The sequence below is a fragment of the Ixodes scapularis genome, unplaced genomic scaffold (genome assembly GCF_016920785.2).
Source record: "Ixodes scapularis isolate PalLabHiFi unplaced genomic scaffold, ASM1692078v2 PGA_scaffold2__306_contigs__length_199485367, whole genome shotgun sequence".
In the NCBI taxonomy this organism is placed as follows: domain Eukaryota; kingdom Metazoa; phylum Arthropoda; class Arachnida; order Ixodida; family Ixodidae; genus Ixodes; species Ixodes scapularis.
The window spans coordinates 195,935,100-195,956,625 of record NW_024609857.1 but is presented as its reverse complement, the minus strand read 5'-3'; the positions used below and the strand labels follow the sequence as shown (position 1 = coordinate 195,956,625).

Here is a 21,526-nt window from a genome sequence, read left to right as displayed (position 1 = left end):
CCACCTGTTCAACTGGGCTTTTCTGCGCGCTGTCGGAAGTTGCGCCTGCTACAACTAACAATAGCTGGAACTACCACTCGTCCTCTGCGCTCTTTTGTTATGGCGCGTTGCAATTAACTCTTTCCTTACCACGCCCATAGAGCGTCGATCACCGATGATCGACGAGTTTTAGCGACGTTTTAGCGAACGAAACAGAAACCATGACGTTTCATCGAATGACACTTTGGCGAATACGGAAGAGCCCGCCGGTTTCCTATCCTCCCCAATGGGCGACGTGCGCGACCGAAAGCGTCGCTGTGGTCGGCCTTCCACGATTGGCCGAACGCTGACTATGACGTCGGAAAGGGGATTTATCCTCGACGGAAATAAGAGGAATGAAAAAACTTTAATTTTGACGGTGTTGGCAGTGTTCCTTTGACAGCGCAATGATTTCAAGCTTCCACCATGCTATTTACAAACACCATCGAACTTGTTGTTTGCAAGGTAATGACGTCACAAGGGGGAACCGTAGGAGGGCGCCACTAAAAGATCTCGCCGCTAATAGCATAGTTTGTCGAAATAGTACCTTAGTTTGACGAATCCCTAGGCGCAGTACACCCAAAGAAGCTAATATGCCGCTCAGATTAGCTTCCTTTTGTAATGAGCCGCCTTGTCTCTCGCCGCGAGTGCTGGTCCCAAGTAGTCCAGTTTTAGAGCGCAGCTCTTAGGGGCCCGTTTCCGGCTTGAGCGGCGTCGCCGTCGGCGTCGGCGTCGGCGTAACCGCGCGGTGCATCATGGGAAATGTCCCATAATGCACCGCGCGAGCCCCCCACCAAGGTCACGTGACCTCGTGGGGGGTCACGTGACCCCCCGAAGTCACGTGGCCCCCTCCTCGAGGTCACGTGACCCCCGCCGATGTCGCGTGACCCCCCGATGACGTCATCGTCACTGATGACGTCACCGGCATCCACATCGTCATCATCACTGATGACGTCACCGGCATCCACATCGTCATCGTCATCATCACTGATGACGTCACCGGCATCCACATCGTCATCGTCATCACTGATGACGTCACCGGCATCCGCATCGTCATCGTCATCATCACTGATGACGTCACCGGCATCCACATCGTCATCGTCATCATCACTGATGACGTCACCGGCATCCACATCGTCATCGTCATCATCACTGATGACGTCACCGGCATCCGCATCGTCATCGTCACTGATGACGTCACCGGCATCCACATCGTCATCGTCATCATCACTGATGTTGTCACCGGCATCCACATCGTCATCGTCATCATCACTGATGACGTCACCGGCATCCACATCGTCATCGTCATCATCACTGATGACGTCACCGACATCCGCATTGTCATCGTCATCATCACTGATGACGTCATCAGTGACGTCACTGATGTCGTCACCGGCATCCGCATCGTCATCGTCATCATCACTGGTGAAGTCATCAGTGACGTCACTAATGACGTCATCGGTACCCGCATCGTCATCGTCACTGATGACGTCATCAGTGACGTCAGTGATGACATCATCGGCATTGGGGGTCACGTGACCCCCAAGGTAACGTGACCCCCCCCTGGTTAGTTTAACCCCCCCCAGTGCCCTTCCCTCCTCCTCCTCAAGAGCTGCGCTCTAATTCGGCGTTACAGGGAGTTGTAAGCGGCTTTCATTTTTTAATTTGACGACTAAACATGTTGGTTGGGGATGTCTGTGCGCTCGCTACATCACTGTTGTGCTGATTATACAGACCGCACCTGCAAGCATGGTCAGCATGGTGTTCTAGAATAACGCAGGTATGCGCGCGCATGCGTGCCCTGTCGCTTTGTACTGTATTAATATTACCCTGTATCATCATAATCCATGCAACAGTAATATTTGAACAAGGATTTGCATCGCAGGGTAAATTGTAGGGTAATAAGAAACATTCGTAGGGGTAACGTAGGGTTTTCTGGACGTTGGCGTGGGGTATTTTCGAAAAATAGGTTGGCAACACTGCCGCCACTTCCCGCTGAGGGCTTCTTTGCTGGTGTGCCGACTGCCGCTTCGCCGGCATCGGTCCTGTTTACCGCGGTATGTGATTATAGTGCCCGTAATGTAAGAGCCGTGTGTCCATACGCCAATTTGCCGCTGTTGGTTTCCATCTAGCCGAGCCAGAAAACATCTCGCGATGAGTTGACCGTGCCGCGAGTGACGAAGAAACAAACATGGCGACGGTTTGTGTGATTGCTTTGGTGGCTCCGGTGTTGCGTGTCTTCAACGTCCTAGTGAGAAGATTCCCCTGCCCTTCGAAGTTATTGCAAGCACCACGATTGGCACGAAAGATGTGGAATCATCGTCTCAACTACAAATAAGCAGGCCTTCACGAGCAACAACGATGCCGAGCAGGCTCTTGGCACAGTTGTGTCGTCAGATGTTCTACAACGCCGAGGTATTTTCATTTATCATTTGGAATGGCTTCAAGAGTAAGAAATTAATCTATTTCGCGGATTGTTAACGCCGAGGTGGGTGCCCTCCGTTGCAGTGCCATTGTGGCGCAAAGTGCAGAGAAAACCGGGTGGCGATGGCGGCGGTGCTCTTTGATCGCTTTGATCTTGCGCCGTCGGGTTCATGGAGTCCAGAGTAAACGTACATATGTGCGTCTGCTGGATCGGTGTTTTGGACTGCCTCAAAACTCGTTCTCACGCGCATTTTCCTTGTGAAGCTTAGTAGCTCATTACACCTCGTCGTCGACTGCGCTCATTTGACTACGACGGACGGGCCTGCGTGATGTGAATTTACTGCCCAAGATTCCGGCATCATAGATGCCGGTAGTTTCCGGCATCTATGAGACACTTGAGAAGGAAAACCTCATGGAGTTGCAAGCTGCGAACCAGGTTGCAAGCTGTGAGGACGACTTAGATCAAGTCCTGCTTTGTACGAGTGGTCTCAGCATTTTGCATGCAAGCTGTGGAGCAGTTCTGGCAATTGGAACTTCAAGCTCCTGAATACTGGAACTGTTCCCATCAGCACGGCAACCACAGCTGGTTGTCGTGCCAGTAGACCTCGTTCTGAAGTCACCGGAAGAAAACAACAATAACCAGTTGCTGCCATCATGTTGTGTTAGCCAGTGGTCAAGAACAAGATTTTTTCTCTTGAGCTTGGACAAAGTGTTCTTCAATTAGTTTTCTCAAAGCCCCTTTGACACGCAATGGCACACATAACCTAGCTCAGTGAACACCCTACCTGTTAGTAGTGTTTCCAGTTTGTACTAAATCACGAAAAGAGCCCTTGAAGAATAAGGTAGTGCTGTGGAAAAGTAAATTTTTAATTCCTCATTCTGGAGATTCCCATCTGTTGGGGTTTGGATAGGAGCAAGCTGTGGTCTGCACTATTAAAAGCTTTCCTGAAGTCTAACTGGACAATCTCGCACGGAGTTCGGTTGTCGAGGCTGGTGCTGAGTGCATGGGTGAAAGCTGCAAGGGCCGATTCGTAGCTCCTGCCGGGCGGAAACCATATTGGTGGGGGCTCCATTGTTTGGCATACGATGGAGGTTATGGAGATTGGTCAGTATGAGTGGATGTTAGACTTGAGGGGGCACTGTGTTTCTTTTTGAGAGGCGTTACTGACGCAACTTTCCAGGATTTAGGAACAGAGCTGTGGGAGAGAAAATCGTTAAGAGGCGAGTGAGGAAGGGGGAAGATACCGCCAGCACAGGACTTAAGCAATGCAGGGTGGAGGCTGTCTGGTCTAGGGTGTTGAGAGGAGTTGACACAGGCAAGGGCTTCGTAGGTTTCACTTTGAAGAATGACTATGGAAGAGAGTGTGGTTTGACTGGTGTGGCCTTGACTGGCAGAGTTGTGGGTTGGGCGGGACAAAGGTTAAGTATGGTAGGGTCAAGTAATGCTGCACCCTGAGAAAAGTGGTAAGAGAAGAGCTCTGCTATGTCGTCAATAGGGCCTGCCGTGATGTGTGAACACCGGCGCGTGGAACTTTTTTTTTTATAGTGAAAACATGGCCAAGACATGGCTGGCAGGTTGCTTTTGCTCCTAGTTACTGTAGGTAATGTTATGGGAGATATGGATGAGATGCTTGACTTCGGTATGTGCCTGGTGGGCTTGGTTAAGATAAGTGGGATTTAGAGGCACTTCTTGAATAGTCAGTGTTTACGTCTGATTAAGACTGCAATCTCCTTTGTCATCCATGGAAGGCTGCTGTGCCTCCTGTGGATCCTTAGGGTAAACATATTTGTGCTGATATGTTGAGTGAGAGGTCGTCGGCCTCGTCAGCCAATGGGTGATCAAACATGATGAACCTGGGAACGAGGTGGATGAGCTGATTGAGATGAGGGGAATCGATTTTTTAGAACTGCTGGAACTTCTTGGCTTGATGACCTCGCTTAGAAGCTGAGCAATGGATATCGGTGAGGAGAGCACTGCGATCATCACTGCCTGGTAGGCTGGATTTCACTGTGCAGCAATAGGATAAGGTGGGATTATTGGTGCGGACGAGGTCGAGGAATGTAGCGTTGCTGTTTTGAGAAATGTAGAATGAGGCGTCATGAAGTTGGGTGAGGCCAGCAGTTTCCAATACGTCTAACAGCATGTCATCAAGTGGATCAGATGAACAGTGCAGAGAACTTGCTGGGGTCGACGCACTGTAGGCTCTCTTGGAGGAGGGCGTACGATTGTTCATGGAGGGAGGGTGGGCAGTAGGTAGACACCAGAAGAAGCTTTCCATGTTTGCCAAATACCTCGACAACGATGGCTTCTAGACCCGGAGGGGTGAGGTAGTCAAGACGTTGGCAGGGCGGGTGTTTTGGCATGGCGAGGACGGACGCCTTCGCCCCAAGGAGGGACAGTCTTGCTGGAATAAAGAGGATTGTGCGAGATTGATTAATTCCCCATTAATTACCCACCGAAGACAGGCGTCCAGCCATGTCTCGCACAGCGAATATTGTATTTGGGAAAGATTACTTCAGCGCTTTAAAGTCAGGAAGGTTGTTCTTTAGGAAGCGAACGTTGGAAAACCAAACGTGATTGGAGTCTGTAGACTCCGATTACGCACTTTTCGCACGACAACTATGCCAAACGCGGAGTTGTCGTGCGAACGGTGAATGCCGAAGGCGGGTTGGAGAACTACCTGGTAGAGCTGGCGATGATGATGGGGTACGAGGGGCTCCGTGCTGCTTAGGGGATGGAAAGAGGTCATCGGCCAGGGGTGGGAGCTGGCACGCCGCACAGAGCCACTCACTTGATAATGAGGAGAGGCGTCTATACAAAGCGAGAGTACATCTTCACATTTCTGGTGGAACCACAATTCACAAACGTCGCAATGGAGAGTGCGACATTGTCGAACACAGACGGCGAACAGCAGGGGCAGGTGGGACGTGAGCCGGAGTTTGAAGGTACACCCATGAGCGATATGAAGCTGAACAGCCCTCTTCCTGTTTTTGACGCTCCTGCAAGTTTTGGAACAAGCTCTGTTCCAGAAGAGGGCTAGAACGCAAAGTTTAGACCCCAAGCCACATACTACTTGAGACGTTGAGGGTGAATGTAGCTTTAGGGAGCCGTAAAACAGGCAACAATCCAGGTATGTGTTCACCTTCATATTGCCGGCGGGCGTGCATCACCAGTGATCAGCAATAACGGGATTAGGTGAGATTGTTGGCAAGGGCAACGAGTGAAGAATGCTCAGCCAGGAGGTTGCTTCCATGGACGACAATGTTCAATGGTGATGCTGCAGTCAGAAAGTGGCATTCTAGGTGCTTACGGTTTGTCGATATGTGATATTTCTATCGAAGGGCCAGTAGCCCTGTTAGGCAGATCAAGAGACTGAGAGTTGTAAAGGCGCACTGTCATTGAACCTAACAGCTAAACATTGTGCTGAAGAAATTGACTGGCTAGATCCAACATATCTCATAGAAAACTGACCAGGGCAGCAATGTTTGAAAAATGTCTTGTTTCTCCAAATAAGTAAGGGAAGTGATGGAAGTGACGATATCGCGTCTGATTGGTTAGAGGCTCAAATGACGAAAGAGGGAACTTTCATCATTTGAGCCTCTAACTAATCATCTAACCAATCGTCACTTCCGTTCCTTTTTAGGAGAAACTAAACATTTGTCGAACATAGCCCCCCAGGTGTGTTGAACATTCATCTTGGGCGGGAAAAGGACGGGCAGGTCAAATGCACCTCCAAACACAGCTTTATTCTTTACCACATTAGCCTGTAGTTACTGTTAAAGCATATGGTTTGTAATCGCACCCGTTATGTAAAACAGTGTCGCGTCTGTGCAGTTTTTCTTTTTTTGCATGGTTTATGAATAGCTGTTTTGAAATACCTTTACCGCGACTTTATTTCTACCTGCTTAGACTATGTTTGTTGATCTTAGGTTTATCATTTTTTTATGCACATAGCTTGAAGGCTAACATTCAAACTGTTTGTACTACCGTGTCTCTTCGATAATACCCGTCAGCAACCACATCATTGCATGTGCTGTTTGTAACGTTTTCGTACAAATTGTACTATGTAGAGCGAAAATAAACATTTGTCTGCTTGAAATAACTTTTGTGTGAATAAATTACCTGTGATCGTCGTCCAGTGGTGCGCACGTCACAATAATAAAGCGAAAACGCAACGCAAGCGGACGCGAAAAGCGGGTACACAAAATACCATGGGGGCCGCCATCTTGAAAAGCAAAACAATAAAAACGAAGCATAAAATGTGGTTAGTTACCCCATCCGTGGTGAGAGGGCGCTTTTAAGAGTTTAAATAATTGTTTAAGGAACTTTCGCTCTTTTTGAATAATTTGGTTATCAATATAATTTATATTGTGTGAGTAATATGTAATGAGTTTAGTTCTACAATGTACTTTTATTCACACAAGGCCCTCGATCACGTGGTTTGCGATTACCACAGGCTTATTCTACAGTGGGCAAACCAGGGTGTAAGATAGACAGGTGGTGAAACGAGAGCCAAGTGAGCGACCGAATTGTGTCCCACTCGGTTTTCTCATAGAGTTATTATAATGTACGCTAGAGGTTCAAGTGGCGCTAGTGTGCTGCTGCAAATTGAAGCAGACAGCAACCAGTCCGAAATTGACTTCCGGTATTGCATTTCTATGGGAAAAAGCGAGTACATTTTCTCTCTGCGCTCGATTAGAAGGGCAAATATCATGAATAATTCGTACGTACTAGGCACATTGGAACATTTCTCAGTCACGCAGACAAAATAATTGGTCACTTACGGCGTTTTTATTTTAAATTCGTGGCCTGAAAAACGGTGCTAAAACCGCTTCGTACGTGTATTTATGTGCACTGTCGGACACTGTTAGCGCGAACACGGCGTCGGCGCTTTCCAGCATGGGGGTATACGTGCCAAACGAACGAAGGACATCTGGAAAACCAAAAGAGACGGCAAGAACTTTGCAGTAACACTGGATAACTAACTCCTTGTGCATGCAGACGATCAAAAGAAATTGAAAGCCACGTAATATAGTCCGATTTCCATTAAATAAGTACTGCTTTATTCTTTCTACTCATGTGCGAAGATGCTTGTTCTGGGTTCAAAGCATCACCCGCACGCTCCAAATCTTTCCAGATAGGGAGAAGCCAGAGAACAGGTGCCCGATAAAAGCTGCCCGTCATAGGAAATAATAAAGAGACACACCTTTTGTGGCCAACGTACTTTATTTTTTATGTTCAAATGTTTTTTAACCGATCGTCAAAATGCGCACGACGGAGTCATTTTCATATAATGATAGGACGGGCATATTAGCAATATATAAGCGCCACCGGAATGCTAACGAAGCTTGAACACACTCTGCATTCCTTTCGATCGTTATTTTGCTTAGAATCGTCGCTCGTTTTTGCATACCTGCCGCGGAACAGAGGTTTGGGCCTGAAATATAGCGAAGTTTAACATCGTTCAGCGGTAAAGAAAAATGCTGTAACTAATGCAATTACATTTTCACAATACCAATAAAGGTACATACTATTCGGTACGACAGAAATAACAAAACTTATTCATGTTGTTTTCCGGCGAAGAGACAAAATGCACGTGCGTTTTCCCATAGGAATGCACAGGAGCACCGCAAAAGTAGGCTGGTTGCTGTCTGCTTCAATTTGCCTCCCGGAAGTCGCGTAGACACTAGCGCCAGTTGAACCTCTAGCGTACATTATAATAACTCTATGGGTTTTCTCTTTTTCTGTGGCGCCATCTATGTGGAGCACCGCGAACTCTCACTCCGGGTGGGCTAAGGCTGCGGTCCCACGGCGGCCATGACATATGACGCTTTCAGCACATTTTCGAAATGCGATCGTGGCGTGTTCAAGCTTGCTAAAATTATGCGTTATATATCATCTTGTAGCGTACAACATTATCTTTTATCTGATGTAGGATTTGTTTTCCTAGTGCAAAAAGCTAATTCAGAGGGCACCCGCGAACATTGACTTTTTCGGCAAAACAGGGTTTCGTAGTACAGTGGTACAGGGTGCACTATTGGAGCAATTTCTTTCTAATTTTAGAATGTTATAGAAGAAGAGTGCGTTCATTGTCAACGGAGGCCCTTTTTTCGTTTTTTATTTTATTTTGACAGATATTTACTTTAGAAAAATTGACTTTGCGGAAGCACTTCAGTCGCGATGTTTTGGGCGCCTACTCGGTCATTTTATTTGAAACTTTTTACATCAGTTTGTAATTATGGTCGAAAGAGTTACGCTAAATTTCATTGTAATATGGCTTAAACTTTTTTCGGAATGCTCACGTGAAAAGTGACAAAAACCGTTAATTTTGGCAAACTTCATTTGGTAGTACAGTGGTACAGCGCTTAGGGATTGGCACACATGAATAAAATTGTAGGACCGCAAAGAAAAACATATTCTGCTTTGCAAAGCGAGGCCCTTTTTCTAAATTTCACTTTTGATTTTCCATAAAAAAAGTTTGAATGTAGGTGAAATCACGTATTTGTTGATAGTCAAAAACGAGTATTTTGACCCCTTTTGGCAGACATTTAGGCCAATATTTTTAGTATTAAATGGAGATTACTGTTCCAGGTCCTGATTATTAGCCCACATTTTCACTAATCGAGCCTATTTATTAAAAAGAATCATAAAACTCACAGAAAACACAAATTGGATGTCTGGTTGCGCCCTCTATGTGGCGGTGGCTGAAATGTGACTACGCGAGGTTCAGGAAACTGCCGAGGATGGCGCTGATTCCAGCTGTGGTTGCCAGCTTCGGAAACTGGTTGTACACTTGGCTTCTTCCGTTTCTTGCAAAATAACGTGCTGGAAAACTTGGTCGAAACTCGTGAGGTCCTTTATAACACGGTACTTTCTGCTAATATAGCTTTTAGGAAGAATTTCAGTCGCTTTCATATTGTTAAACGATTTTTTTTTATGCGAGGCTCCACCGGTTCAGTTTGCTGAATAAATTGTTCACGGAATCGATATCGAAGTTTCAAATTACCGAAATGCCAAAATCGCCAGTTCTGCGTAGATACGCAGCGTGACGCACGTGCTTCTGGTGCGTGTGCACGTACGTGTTTGCTGCGTAGTTCTTCGGTTGCTGCGAGTTTTCGCGTCTTTATTGTGCACTGCTTACCTCCGTCTGCGCACGCATCTCATCCTTGTAACTACCCCTGCTCTGTTTGCCTAGAGTGAAGTTTGTGTCTGTCTTTTCGTTCGCTGACTAAGCTCGTGTCGGTGTCCTTCCTACTGGCTGCTGTTCGTGTTTGCGTACCGTGTGTGTCGCTTTGATTACTAGGTCCCCTGCTTATGGGGTGGAGCAAGCGGTGGGCGTCGCGCCAGGGGTGGGTCGTGATTGGGGAAACAGCTTAGCAGCCGACGCCGACTTCGGCGCGTTTCTTCTGCGCACGCGCGTACTGTCATTGATATCGCTACTTCGCGCCGTGACGATGCGCTGATCTACAGGCCGGTCGGCGCTCGCGTGATATTGTTGAAAATTCTCGAGCGTGTATTTACGTTTCGAAAGCCATAATAGAATTAAAGTGGACATTTGGCCGGCAGCCGGCATACCGTGGCTCTGAAAACAGATTGCTAGGAGTGCCCTCTCATTCGCTGGTTCCACGCTGGGTGCGCGCAGTCCGTGCTTCTGGCCTCCCCGGCCGCCCAAATGCGTTTTTCTGATACTTGTTTTGTTTTCAGTAAACAGACAATAGATTCCTGCTGATATTCTCCTTTATAATCTTCACTCTTGACAACTCTTTAGTGTTGGAAGGAACTCCGTCAAATTTGACGATAATGCATGTGTAAGTACAACTGGAACCTCATAGTTGCAAGAATACTTTTCCTGGATTGTCTGCATTAGAGTGCCTCCATGTGCGCTTCGCGCACATGAAGGCTCCCTAGTCTGCGCCTTTCTGATAATATGATCGGTCTCCATAAATTGCACTTCCCCGCTTCGGGAGCACGGCCAGCGGTGGTTCTCTGTCGGTCATCGAACCTCACACACGTGAAGCGTTGTCAAAGCTGTGATATACCGGGCGTTTTATTATTCTGTTTTGTTTTTTGTTTTTTTTTTTTGCTGAAAGAAATTATACTTTTGGTATTCCCGGGGATAACAATATCGGCTGCGGCGGACGTAAAGGAACGAGCGTAAATTGACAGTTAGTGGCCTAATAAACTAATATTTGCCATTTGCGAACGCTGGAGAGGGGGCGACCTCCTCTCCCCCGTTCGCTCCGCTGAAGTGGAACAGGGTGGGAGGAGCTCCCACTTCGTTCTTGACCTGTCACCGACTACAGTTGCGAATTCCACTTGTCATTTTGGAGCGATGACGAGATAGAGCTGAGTCATGTATTGCGTTCTCTGAGATGAAGAACGCAATGCGCGCGGAGTTGCTCCACGTATGCACCAGTCACCAGTAAAAACGACCTGTCCTCCGAGGTCGAGCGAGACGCCGGCTGACATGGGGGTCGGTCACCTCACCGTCACCACCGTCTACCGTGCCTTCAAAAACACGGGGCGCAATATGTTTCTGCAGTATAACAAAAAATTGAACAAACAAGGTGTTACAAGATGAGCCGACAGATGGCGCCACCACCCAAGGCATGCGGTGGCGTACGCGCCTTCCCCCTTCCTTTACGCCAAGAGACGAAGAAACCGGCGAGCATGGCGGACGCAGATACCGTCCACGTTGTAACCTTTTGTCAAGCATTAAACTAGTTACGTTCGATAACACGCCTTTTTGAAACATGGTGTCAGAAGCGGCAATAGCCAACGCTTGAGCTACGACCGCCACGACCACGGAAGCAAGCATGGACAGGATCCCGCCGCCGCCGAAGTTTGAAAACGCCAGCAACGCTGCGGAACAATGGCGCACGTTCAAACAAGCCTTCACGCTGTACCTGAAAGCGACCGATGCCGCTGGAGCATCATCGGAAAGGCAAGTCGCACTTCTTCTCACGGTTGGAGGACCAAGCCTGCTAGACATTTACAATACTCTGGACTTCGGAGAGTGTACGGAAGCGAGACCGCACCCTGAATTTGACTTCGACCACGTTGTGAAGCTACTGGATGCGCACTTTCTGCCGAAGCAGAACGAAGTGTACTCACGCTACATCTTTCGCACTCGAGTACAACTCCCCGACGAGAGGTTCGACACGTTTTTAACCGATCTCAAATTGAAGACTCGGGACTGCAACTTCGGACCTGAAAAGGAGAAGATGATTCGAGACCAGATTGTCTGCGGAGTGAATGACGAGAAAGCGCGAGCGGACATTCTAAAACTTGATGAACCGTCGCTTGGAAAGGTTGTCAAGGTATGTCTAGCGCATGAGTCAACGAAGCTGCAACTTAAAGTCTTCAAGGAAGGCAGACCAGCAACTGAGGAAGTTCATGCAGTGAAAGACAGACGCCGTCGTCTACCACCTGTTGACCGAGCAAAAGATAAAAAGACAAGTTCGAATCAAGCAGTACAGCATTGTAAGTACTGTGGAAGCGATCATGCACGTGCTAGAAATGCTTGTCCAGCATGGAACAAAACATGCAACAAATGCAAAAAACAGAACCATTTTGCAGTTGTGTGTAAAAACAGCAAGACTGTTGCCAGTTTGGAGCCAGAAGACGACACAGATGAAATACTGATGGTGCAAAGCGGCAAACCAAGTCCACTGTTTGCGACTTTAAATCTGAACCAAGAAGGAATAAGGTTCCAGGTTGACAGCGGGGCTGCTGTAAATGTCATCACTAAGAGAAATGTGTCGCCTGATCAGATAATGCCGACGTCTACAACGCTGAGAATGTGGAATGGTACCAAGGTAGTGCCATACGGCAAGGCGAGGTTGAATGTAACCACTGCTAATGGACACAAGCACATTGTTGACTTTGTCGTGGTGCGTGATGACCTCAGACCCCTTATCGGACGAAAGACAGCCGAGCAGATGGGACTGATCACAGTGAATTACAGCCTGGTTGCCAGCATCAGTGCTGCAGGTGCACAGGGTGCACTGGAACAGATCATGGAAAGGCACTCCGACGTCTTCGGACAGTCTTTGGGCTCATTACCTGGACTTGTACACCTGGTGACTAAACCTGCTGCAAGCCCAAAGGCGGTGACAGGCTGTCGGGTGCCAGTGAGTGTTAAACCGCAGCTAGAAAAGACAATCAGAAACCTAGAACAAAGGGGAATCATCAAAAGTGTCACCGAACCAACCCCGTGGGTGAGCCGAATGGTTGTTGCCACGAAGAAAAATGGTGATATGAGAATCTGCATTGATCCTCAGGCTCTCAACGAAGCCTTAGAGCGGGAGAGGCACCCCTTACCGATCCTGGATGACATTTTGCCTGAAGTCGCAAAGGCAAAGATATTCTCGAAGTTGGACCTACGAGACGGCTACTGGCAATGTATCCTGGACGAAGAGTCTAGCCTCCTCACCACCTTTCAGACACCAATGGGACGCTACCGATGGCTACGCCTTCCATTTGGACTTGCTGTCAGTAGTGAAATCTTTCAGAAAAGACTGCAGTCAGCTCTGGATGGACTGAGTGGTGTGCTGTGTGTGGCAGATGACATTCTAGTGTATGGTATCGGCGAAACCGATGCAGAAGCGCGCAGTGACCATGACAAGAAGCTGGAAAACCTGCTGCAGAGATGTCAGAAGATTGGTGTGCGACTCAACCGAGACAAGACGGAGCTGCATCGCACAAGTACAACATTTCTGGGGCACCTGCTGACAAAAGACGGACTACGTGTTGACCCTGAAAAGGTCAGAGCCATTCAAGAAATGCCCCCACCAACTGACGTCCAAGGTGTGCAACGCTTTTGTGGAATGGTCAATTACCTTGCACGCTTTCTGCCAAAGCTCTCCCAGGTCACAGAACCGCTCAGAAAGCTGGTCATCAACAGTGAACCATGGGCATGGAGCGATGAACAAGACAACGCATTTCAAGAGACAAAGAACTTGGTAGCAAGAGCCCCAGTGTTGGCATATTACAATCCGCAGAAACCGCTGATGGTACAATGCGATGCCAGTGAACGTGGCTTAGGAGCTGCACTCCTTCAAGATGGACAGCCATTATCCTTTGCGAGCAGAGCTCTCACGCCTACTGAAGTCCGGTATGCGCAGATAGAGAAGGAGATGCTTGCCATAGTCTTTTCGTTGAACAAGTTTCACCAGTACACTTTCGGAAGACTGACGACTGTAATCACAGACCATAAGCCACTACAAGCCATCATGAAGAAGCAGCTGGACCAAGTTCCAAGAAGACTGCAAGGGATGATCCTACAGACTCAACGCTACAACATTGACCTGCAGTACCGACCAGGAAAGGAACTTCTACTGGCCGATACGATGTCACGAGCATTCTTGCCAGACGACCATTGCGAACAGCAGCTTGAAGACATCAACGTGGTGAACCACCTACCTGTGCGAAAGGATACTGCAGAGAAGATCCGCAACGCAACCCTGAGGGATGAAACCTTGCAAAAGCTGACAGCAGTGATCCTAACAGGATGGCCACAGGAAAGGCACAATGTTGCACCAGAAATCAGGATGTACTTCCCTTTCCGAGACGAACTTGTCGTGGAAGATGACATTGTTTACAAGGGACAACGACTGGTGATACCAAAAGCACTTCGGGGAGAGATAAAAGAAAAGCTACATTCATCACACATGGGTATCGAAAGCACTCTACGACGTGCACGTGACAGTATTTTCTGGCCGAGCATGAATGCTGAAATCAAGGACCACATATCAGCCTGTAATGTGTGTCAGAAACATGCACCAGCGCAACAACGAGAGACGCTGAAACCACACCCGAGACCAGACTTTCCGTGGGAACGTGTTGGATGCGACATACTGGAGCACAAGAACAAGCACTTCCTAGTCACAGTGGACTATTACAGCAACTTCTGGGAGGTCGACCAACTCAACTCGTTAACATCTGCCCATGTGATACGCAGACTGAAAGCACACTTCGCAAGACACGGCATCCCAAGTGTTCTGATCACAGACAACGGCTCACAGTTCGCTTGTGAAGCGTTCAACAAATTCTCAATCGATTGGAATTTCGAACATGTCACGTCCAGCCCACGATACCCAAGATCGAACGGTATGGCTGAGTCTGCCGTGAAGACTGTCAAAATGCTCTTAAAGAAAGCAGACGAAAGCAATGGCGATCCTCAGATGGCATTTCTCGACCATCGTAACACGCCGCTGCAACACATGCATGCAAGCCCTGCACAGCTCCTCATGGGTCGACGCACACGCACATGTGTACCAACGACAACTAAGCAGCTGCTGCCAAAAACTGTCAGTGCCAGAAACCAGTTGGAGCAGAAGAAACGAAGGATGGTTTTCTATCACGACAAACAGGCTAAAGACCTCCATCCTCTGAGCATGGGACAAGATGTGATGGTTCTTCCAACCAAAGAAGCATTATGGACAAAGGGAACCATCAAGGAGCAATGTGGTGACAGGTCATATAAGGTACAGGTCAGTGACGGCGTGCTACGCCGCAACAGAGTGCACATACGAGATGTACCCAGTTGCCAACAGGCTGAAGCAGATGTCCCTACTACTACTCAGGACGATCGTGGGCACCACAGAACACCCCAGGTCAAAAGTTCCCCTCAGCGCGAACCAGACACGACACCAGTACCTGAGACGTACGAGCCTGACCACCAATTCGCCCCAATCCATACCCCTACGCGCCCAAAGAGAACAGCAGCTCTACCAAAGAAGTTTCAAGACTTTATTGTGGGGTAGTCCCTACTTAAACAAAGGAGGATGTTACAAGATGAGCCGACAGATGGCGCCACCACCCAAGGCATGCGGTGGCGTACGCGCCTTCCCCCTTCCTTTACGCCAAGAGACGAAGAAACCGGCGAGCATGGCGGACGCAGATACCGTCCACGTTGTAACCTTTTGTCAAGCATTAAACTAGTTACGTTCGATAACACGCCTTTTTGAAACACAAGGTGCAAACTTTCATTTTTTTCCTAAGTGTGGTTTGCAGGGCTGAACCGAATACAAAAACGATACGCCGTGCTGGGATGACGTCGACTACAATGGTACACGATCATAACAAGAGCACAAATCCTGCCACGTTATTTTGCTACAGTGATAAGAGCATATATATCTTTGTCCGCGATGCGGCAACAGAGACATTATTTCCAAATTAGAGTTCGAAGTTAGCCTTCGATGCTAGCACTGACCAACTCACGTCACTCACAGGGTGAAAACGTGAAACTTTGTATCATTCGGACAGAGATCGAAAAATAACACGCACCGCTTCAACTTGGACACCCCAAAATAATTAACTGTAGTGGATCGCACGCAAAAGCTTCGCGTACGCAATAAAATTGCCGGTCAGAAGTACGGTTCCGCAAACAAAATCAACATATGAGTCATCAAATTATGAAGAAAAACCAGGTGTGAGCGTGCCAAAAATATTCGACAATTATTGTTGTCAATATTTGTTTTTCTATCCACGTGCTTATGTCGCAGTGGAAAGCCGTGAAACTCCCTATAAAATTATTTTGGGCAGTGTTTCCGACGGTGCTCGCTCGATCGTAAAATGTCGCTTTGTTGCTACTTTGGCGAATCAAACAAGAAAGCCACGTTCACCTACAATGCCCTGTCCACAAGAAAGGAAATCGAAATTTTCGCTTCGTTTTCTTTTTTTTATATATATTCTTCTCTTCTGCACGATATAGGGTATGAATTATTATCCTTCCCTGTACTCTCGCTGCGACGAACAGTCCGATAAACGAGTCACCCTATGACAAAGATGGGGGTCCCGAAAATCTCCTAAAATCGTGTTTGTTCTCAGAGACACATCCGTGTGTAAGAAAAACCGCGGCCCTCTCCACGAAGTACGGACATATTTGATAAATAGCGTTGACTCGAGGTTGAACTTTTCATTTGCTTTGTAAACACAAGCGTGACGTCACGTGCGCATCCCACGCGACCCGACTGAAGTCTGAACTGGTGTACTATGTGTGGACAATAGGGCATTATTTTGACTTCCCGGCCGCGACGACCTTGGCGAGGGAGGACAGTTGGGGGTCCCGAAAATCCTAGAATCGTGGTTTGTTCGCAGGGACACACACATCCGTGTGTAACAAAAAACGCGGCCCTCTCTACGAAGCTTACACAGGCATTGTTGTGTGACTACTGAAGATGCCTCCCGCAAGGGAGGCGAAACTGGTCAGAACTTCAGCTTGGGCGAGTTGGTTATTCATGATTCATGGAGGCGTTTATTCATGGAGGCGAAACGTCTAGTGAAATTGTTTTTTCCTGTTCTGTGAAGTCGGTGCTTTTATTTTAATTATGTTACCAGTCGGCCTGTGTGACCAGTGCTCATTTGAAGAATCGCCTTTGTCTTTTTTGAACCCTAACAAAAACACCCTCATAACATTTTTTTTTACTGTTCGGCTACGTTGGCATAGCCTATAATCGACATAATTTTTGCGAAAGCCTACTTTTATTTTATAATTATCTGTAACCATTTCTAATTGAAGAAGCGACAAGTATAATAATTATATTATGATTTCATATCAAAATTCGACGAACCGGGAGATGCGAAATTCGGTGAAACAGCTTTTCAAAAAAATATCCGGTGCCCGAAACTTTAAAATGTCTAACATGTGTATGTGTTCTAATACAGAAGATGAGTGTAATGTGGAAACTGAATGGCCTCACAAACAATTGTCAACGAGTTGGAATTTTTGATGAATTACCCTTTGTCGAGTCATCCTACTACCGATTGGCCTCTTCAATCCATTGCCCGTCGACAAATATTGTTGTTGGTTTATTTGCCATCTGCTGTAAGGGGAGAGTGTGGGGCTCGTCAAGCCGACATCTGCCAGCATTTTCATCACGCCTCCAGCGCCTGTACCGACTGACGCCGACGAGTTGGCCTAGAAATAAATACCCACGGACTATACTATAGCCGCTAAATATCTCTACGCGAACATGATTTGTTTTCAAAGGGGCACCCCCCTGTCGGTGCTTCTTTGAATTATACATACGTCACGGTCAAAGCGTTCCGCAGCTAATGAGTGAAGGCCGACCAACCTGGGACCGGACATTTCATCGAACGCCGTTTCGTCGAACGCCGTTTCAGCGAAGCCGTTTCATCGAATGCCGTTTCATCGAACGCCGTTTCATCGAACACCGTCCCATCGAAGCCGTTTCATCGAACGCCGTTTTATCAAACACCGTCTTATCGAACGCCAGGGTGGCATTCCCGCTTCCTGAAGCTGGTCGGAGGTGCCCATCCCGGGTTCTGGAAGTTTTTGACTTGCATTGCCGCAGAACATCATCTGACGGAAGACAAACTGGAGGCGATGCTGAGTTCCCAAGGGCCTCCTCGCCAGAAGGCCATATCGGCAAGAAATGAGAAGGCCCGCCTTTTTCATGAGAATCGACCGAGCATGGCTGAGGGGGACTTTTTGGGAGCAATTGCTCATCGTTTAAAACGGTGAATGGCTGTCGCACGAACACATGAACCCCCGAAAGTTTTCAAATAAAATTTGAAGTGACGTACTTACTTTTTACTTCATTGAGTCTTAGAACTAAAACAAAATAACAATGTTTCGTTGTAGTTTCATAAATAGCACCTCAGCTTTATCTACCGCAAGCTTCGGGCAGTAAAAAAGTATCAGTAGAAAGACATGAGAGGCTAGGAGGCTCACATGGCTAAGGTTGTTGCGCCTGCGCAAAACCTAAGTCGCCTTCTGGCCTCCATGATTGGAGTGCGCTTTTACCGGGAGTGTGACTTATTATTTATTTGTTACAATATACCCTCAAGGCCCATCGGGTAATACAGAGGGAGGAACAGATAAGCACAATATGAAAAACAAACAAAACAATTGGTACAAACATCCTCATGGGTTTCTTGCATCAACATAAATTGTAACGGCTACAAGTTTGGACATGAAAAAACCTGACGGTGAAATGGGTGAATGACACGAAAATGCACTCGATCCGTGCGTAAAAGAGCACCTTTCACACTTTTTGTATAAAATACATTCGATGAAACGGCCGTCAGCGATTCGATGGAACGGCGTTCGATGAAACGGCGTTCGATGAAACGTCCATTTTTTCGATGAAACGGCGTTCGACGAAACGGCGTTCGATGAAATGTCCGGGAACCCGACCAACCTATTTTGTCCAAATGTCCGTGTATGGGAGATGAGAATGCCACTGCGTCAAAGGCAAGACGTGTGCGAACGTCGCTAAAAATAGAGACCACTATCGATGTTTTAGTATACATGGTTTCATTCTTAGTCAGAGCGCAAACAGAGGTTAGATGTCACGAAAACACATACACAAAGACAAAAAGCACTTTATCACGGCGCATTGTATGAGTTGTTATATTAGTGGGTGGAATTACCCAAACAAAGATAGTGAACGCCGTGGCGTTTAGGTGTTGAGCTGTTGGTGATGCTTGATCGGCGCAATGTGTCAGTCGAGCTCCAACTGAGGGTGATATGCGGCGGGGCAGCTCTGTGGTTTTACTTGTTGTGTTGCATAGTTAGTTTCGGCCGTCAGCAAATAGTGAAAAATATCTATCTACCTATCTCTCTCTCTCTCTCTCTCTCTCTCTCTCTCTATATATATATATATATATATATATATATATATACAAAGGCAAAAATGCGTACTGTCAGAGTTACTAATTCGAAGTTTACTACGACGTTTCGAGCGGGGACCACTCTTCATCACCTAATGAAGAACGGTCCCCGCTCGAAACGTCGGAATAAACTTTGAATTAATAACTCCGACAGTACGCAGTTTTGACTTTATATATATATATATATATATATATATATATATATATATATATATATATATATATATATATATATATATATATATATATACATACATTTTACTAATACAATGTCTGGACATTTACACTTACCGAGTAACCATTTTCAGCATTGATTTGAGACTGTGTTGCGCTTATCCCGCTCTTATTTATTTATTTTTTGTTTCTCTTGTTTCTGGCCTTTTTAGTATAGGCTTCCACCAGCTCTCTTGCGCGTGAACTCTAATTTCAAGTGAAACAAGTTTGTAAATTAGGGCGACACTATATGGGTTTGAAATCCTATACCAATTTTATTGCCATTTGGTGAGCCACGTACGAATTTTGAAATATATCTTTTCATACAAATAATCGATTAGTAAATCGAATAGCGATTCGGACGAATTTACTACGGCGGGAAGAACGAATTTGCAAATCTCATGGCAATTAGGAAATTTCAGCCATCCTTGGTTTCCGATTGGTCGCGCTCAGTAGCGGCTCCCTCCGCACAGAGTAGCCTCGAGTCAGAATTCGCGGAGTCTCTACTGACCGGCCAAAAAAGTGCGGCGCTTCAACTGCTCCCGCCCAGACGACTTGATGTATTTGTATACGCCCATGACATCGGCCGCGATCGGCGATTGAGGTTCCGTTAGCCGACGCAAGCGTCAGCGGACGTCTCATATTTCCATACTCTCATTTAACTACAGAAACAAAAACAACAACAAAAAAATCATCCAGTTCATGCTCACTATGTTCACCACTGACAAGATAGTCGGTAGTTTACGAGTTTCCGTGCAAAGCCGATCAAAACGAGGCACCAGATCAACTTTTACGGCTGCCATCAGGAAAGATCTGGCTTGTCGCGTTCCCTCAACGTCACTCCGAATATTGTTTGTGCCCCACGCACCATCCTCTGGTAGCAATATTTTTATTGTCCCCATGTGATTTCTTTTTTATGTTCTTACTGGTGTTTGATCATAATTCGGTCATTGAAATCGTTTTTGCTGCCGACCCTACCATTATTTTGACCCTCTGGCAGCAAAGGAATATTATGCCGGCATTACACACGAAATAAGAATGTAGACACTCCGTCCCATATCTCAAATTACATCACAACGTGTTTACACAACTGTAGTGCAGAGGTACGATGAGCAGGGTCTGAGAAAATATTAGTTTCAGTATTTTCAAAAGAGCGACGAAACAAAATAAAGAAAGGACCGCCAATCGGCAGCGCGTGCAAGCAGAGGCAGTAGTGACAGGAAGCGCGAGGTGTGTCGTTCGTACGGCCGGCATCAACTCACGCACTGTCCGAAGATGTACTCTGTTTTACTCGTAGGATTGCAACGCTGCGGAATGTAGGCGTGTGATTTCAGAAAGCGCGTCCTACCATTTCTACGCGCGAGTGCTCCTGCAACCCAAGCATTGTATACAGTTACGTCCTCGCGCCCGTGCCTTGGCCAGCCCCGTACACAACTTATGCAGTATCGAAAAGGCATAGTTCAAAATTGACGGTCCCACTTTTCCATACCGCTTCAAAACCCCATCTCGCTCAAATCACTTGGCAGCCGGACAATTTTGGCAGGGGGCCTCAAGTTGGGGATTATCCGGTACATTGTCCTCCCAACAATGAACGTGGGCGCGACGCGCCAGAGGGTGAACACGTGAAAGGAGGGGCGTAAGAGTGGAGAAGGAAACTCAAGGTCGCAAGCGACGCGAAAAAGGGTTTCGAAATTGGCGCGCAGGCTTTGCAGCATTTGCTCATACGGACAGCCAACGCCGCCCTGGCGGTTCAACTAATGTTTTGTTCAAGATGGCCGCCGTGGTACCGCAGCCTTAATCCCGTGCTATGGTGGCTAGAAGGGGAGGTGGAAGCTTCACGGCGGGCAGCGAACGGCGGGGCGTGTATCAGTTATTCATGCTAACGATAGGTGGCGCGCGTGTAGCTTCTTAGATTTGTTTCGAGCGGCAACGCTGCTATAACGCTGCGACTTGTTGCGATTCTGAACTGCTTTTGTCGTGCCTATTTCGTCCAGAGCACGTCCAAAGTCACTTTCATGCGTCCTCACGACTCAAGTGAGAATGGACAAACCTCCCAAGCGTCAAACACACTGCTTTGCTCCCGGTTGCACGACGGGGTACGTTTCCGCAAGGAAGAAGGGCGGCAAGGCTTCGGTTTTCGCCGTACCAGACGACGAGGAACGGCCACGAGCATGGCAGCGAGCCATTCCGCGTGCAGACAAGCCTCTGGAGAAAACGTCGGTGGTCTGT

The 21,526-nt window shown here is 47.3% G+C and overlaps 1 protein-coding gene across 1 annotated transcript; it reads left to right on the top strand.

The window, feature by feature from the left end:
- The first annotated feature begins 11,096 nt into the window (after positions 1-11,096).
- LOC120838859 (uncharacterized protein K02A2.6-like) lies at positions 11,097-15,416 on the top strand. Its single transcript, XM_040500477.1, has one exon. The coding sequence runs from the start codon at positions 11,260-11,262 to the stop codon at positions 15,208-15,210; it is 3,951 nt and encodes a 1,316-aa protein (XP_040356411.1). The 5' UTR covers positions 11,097-11,259; the 3' UTR covers positions 15,211-15,416.
- Positions 15,417-21,526: the final 6,110 nt, after the last annotated feature.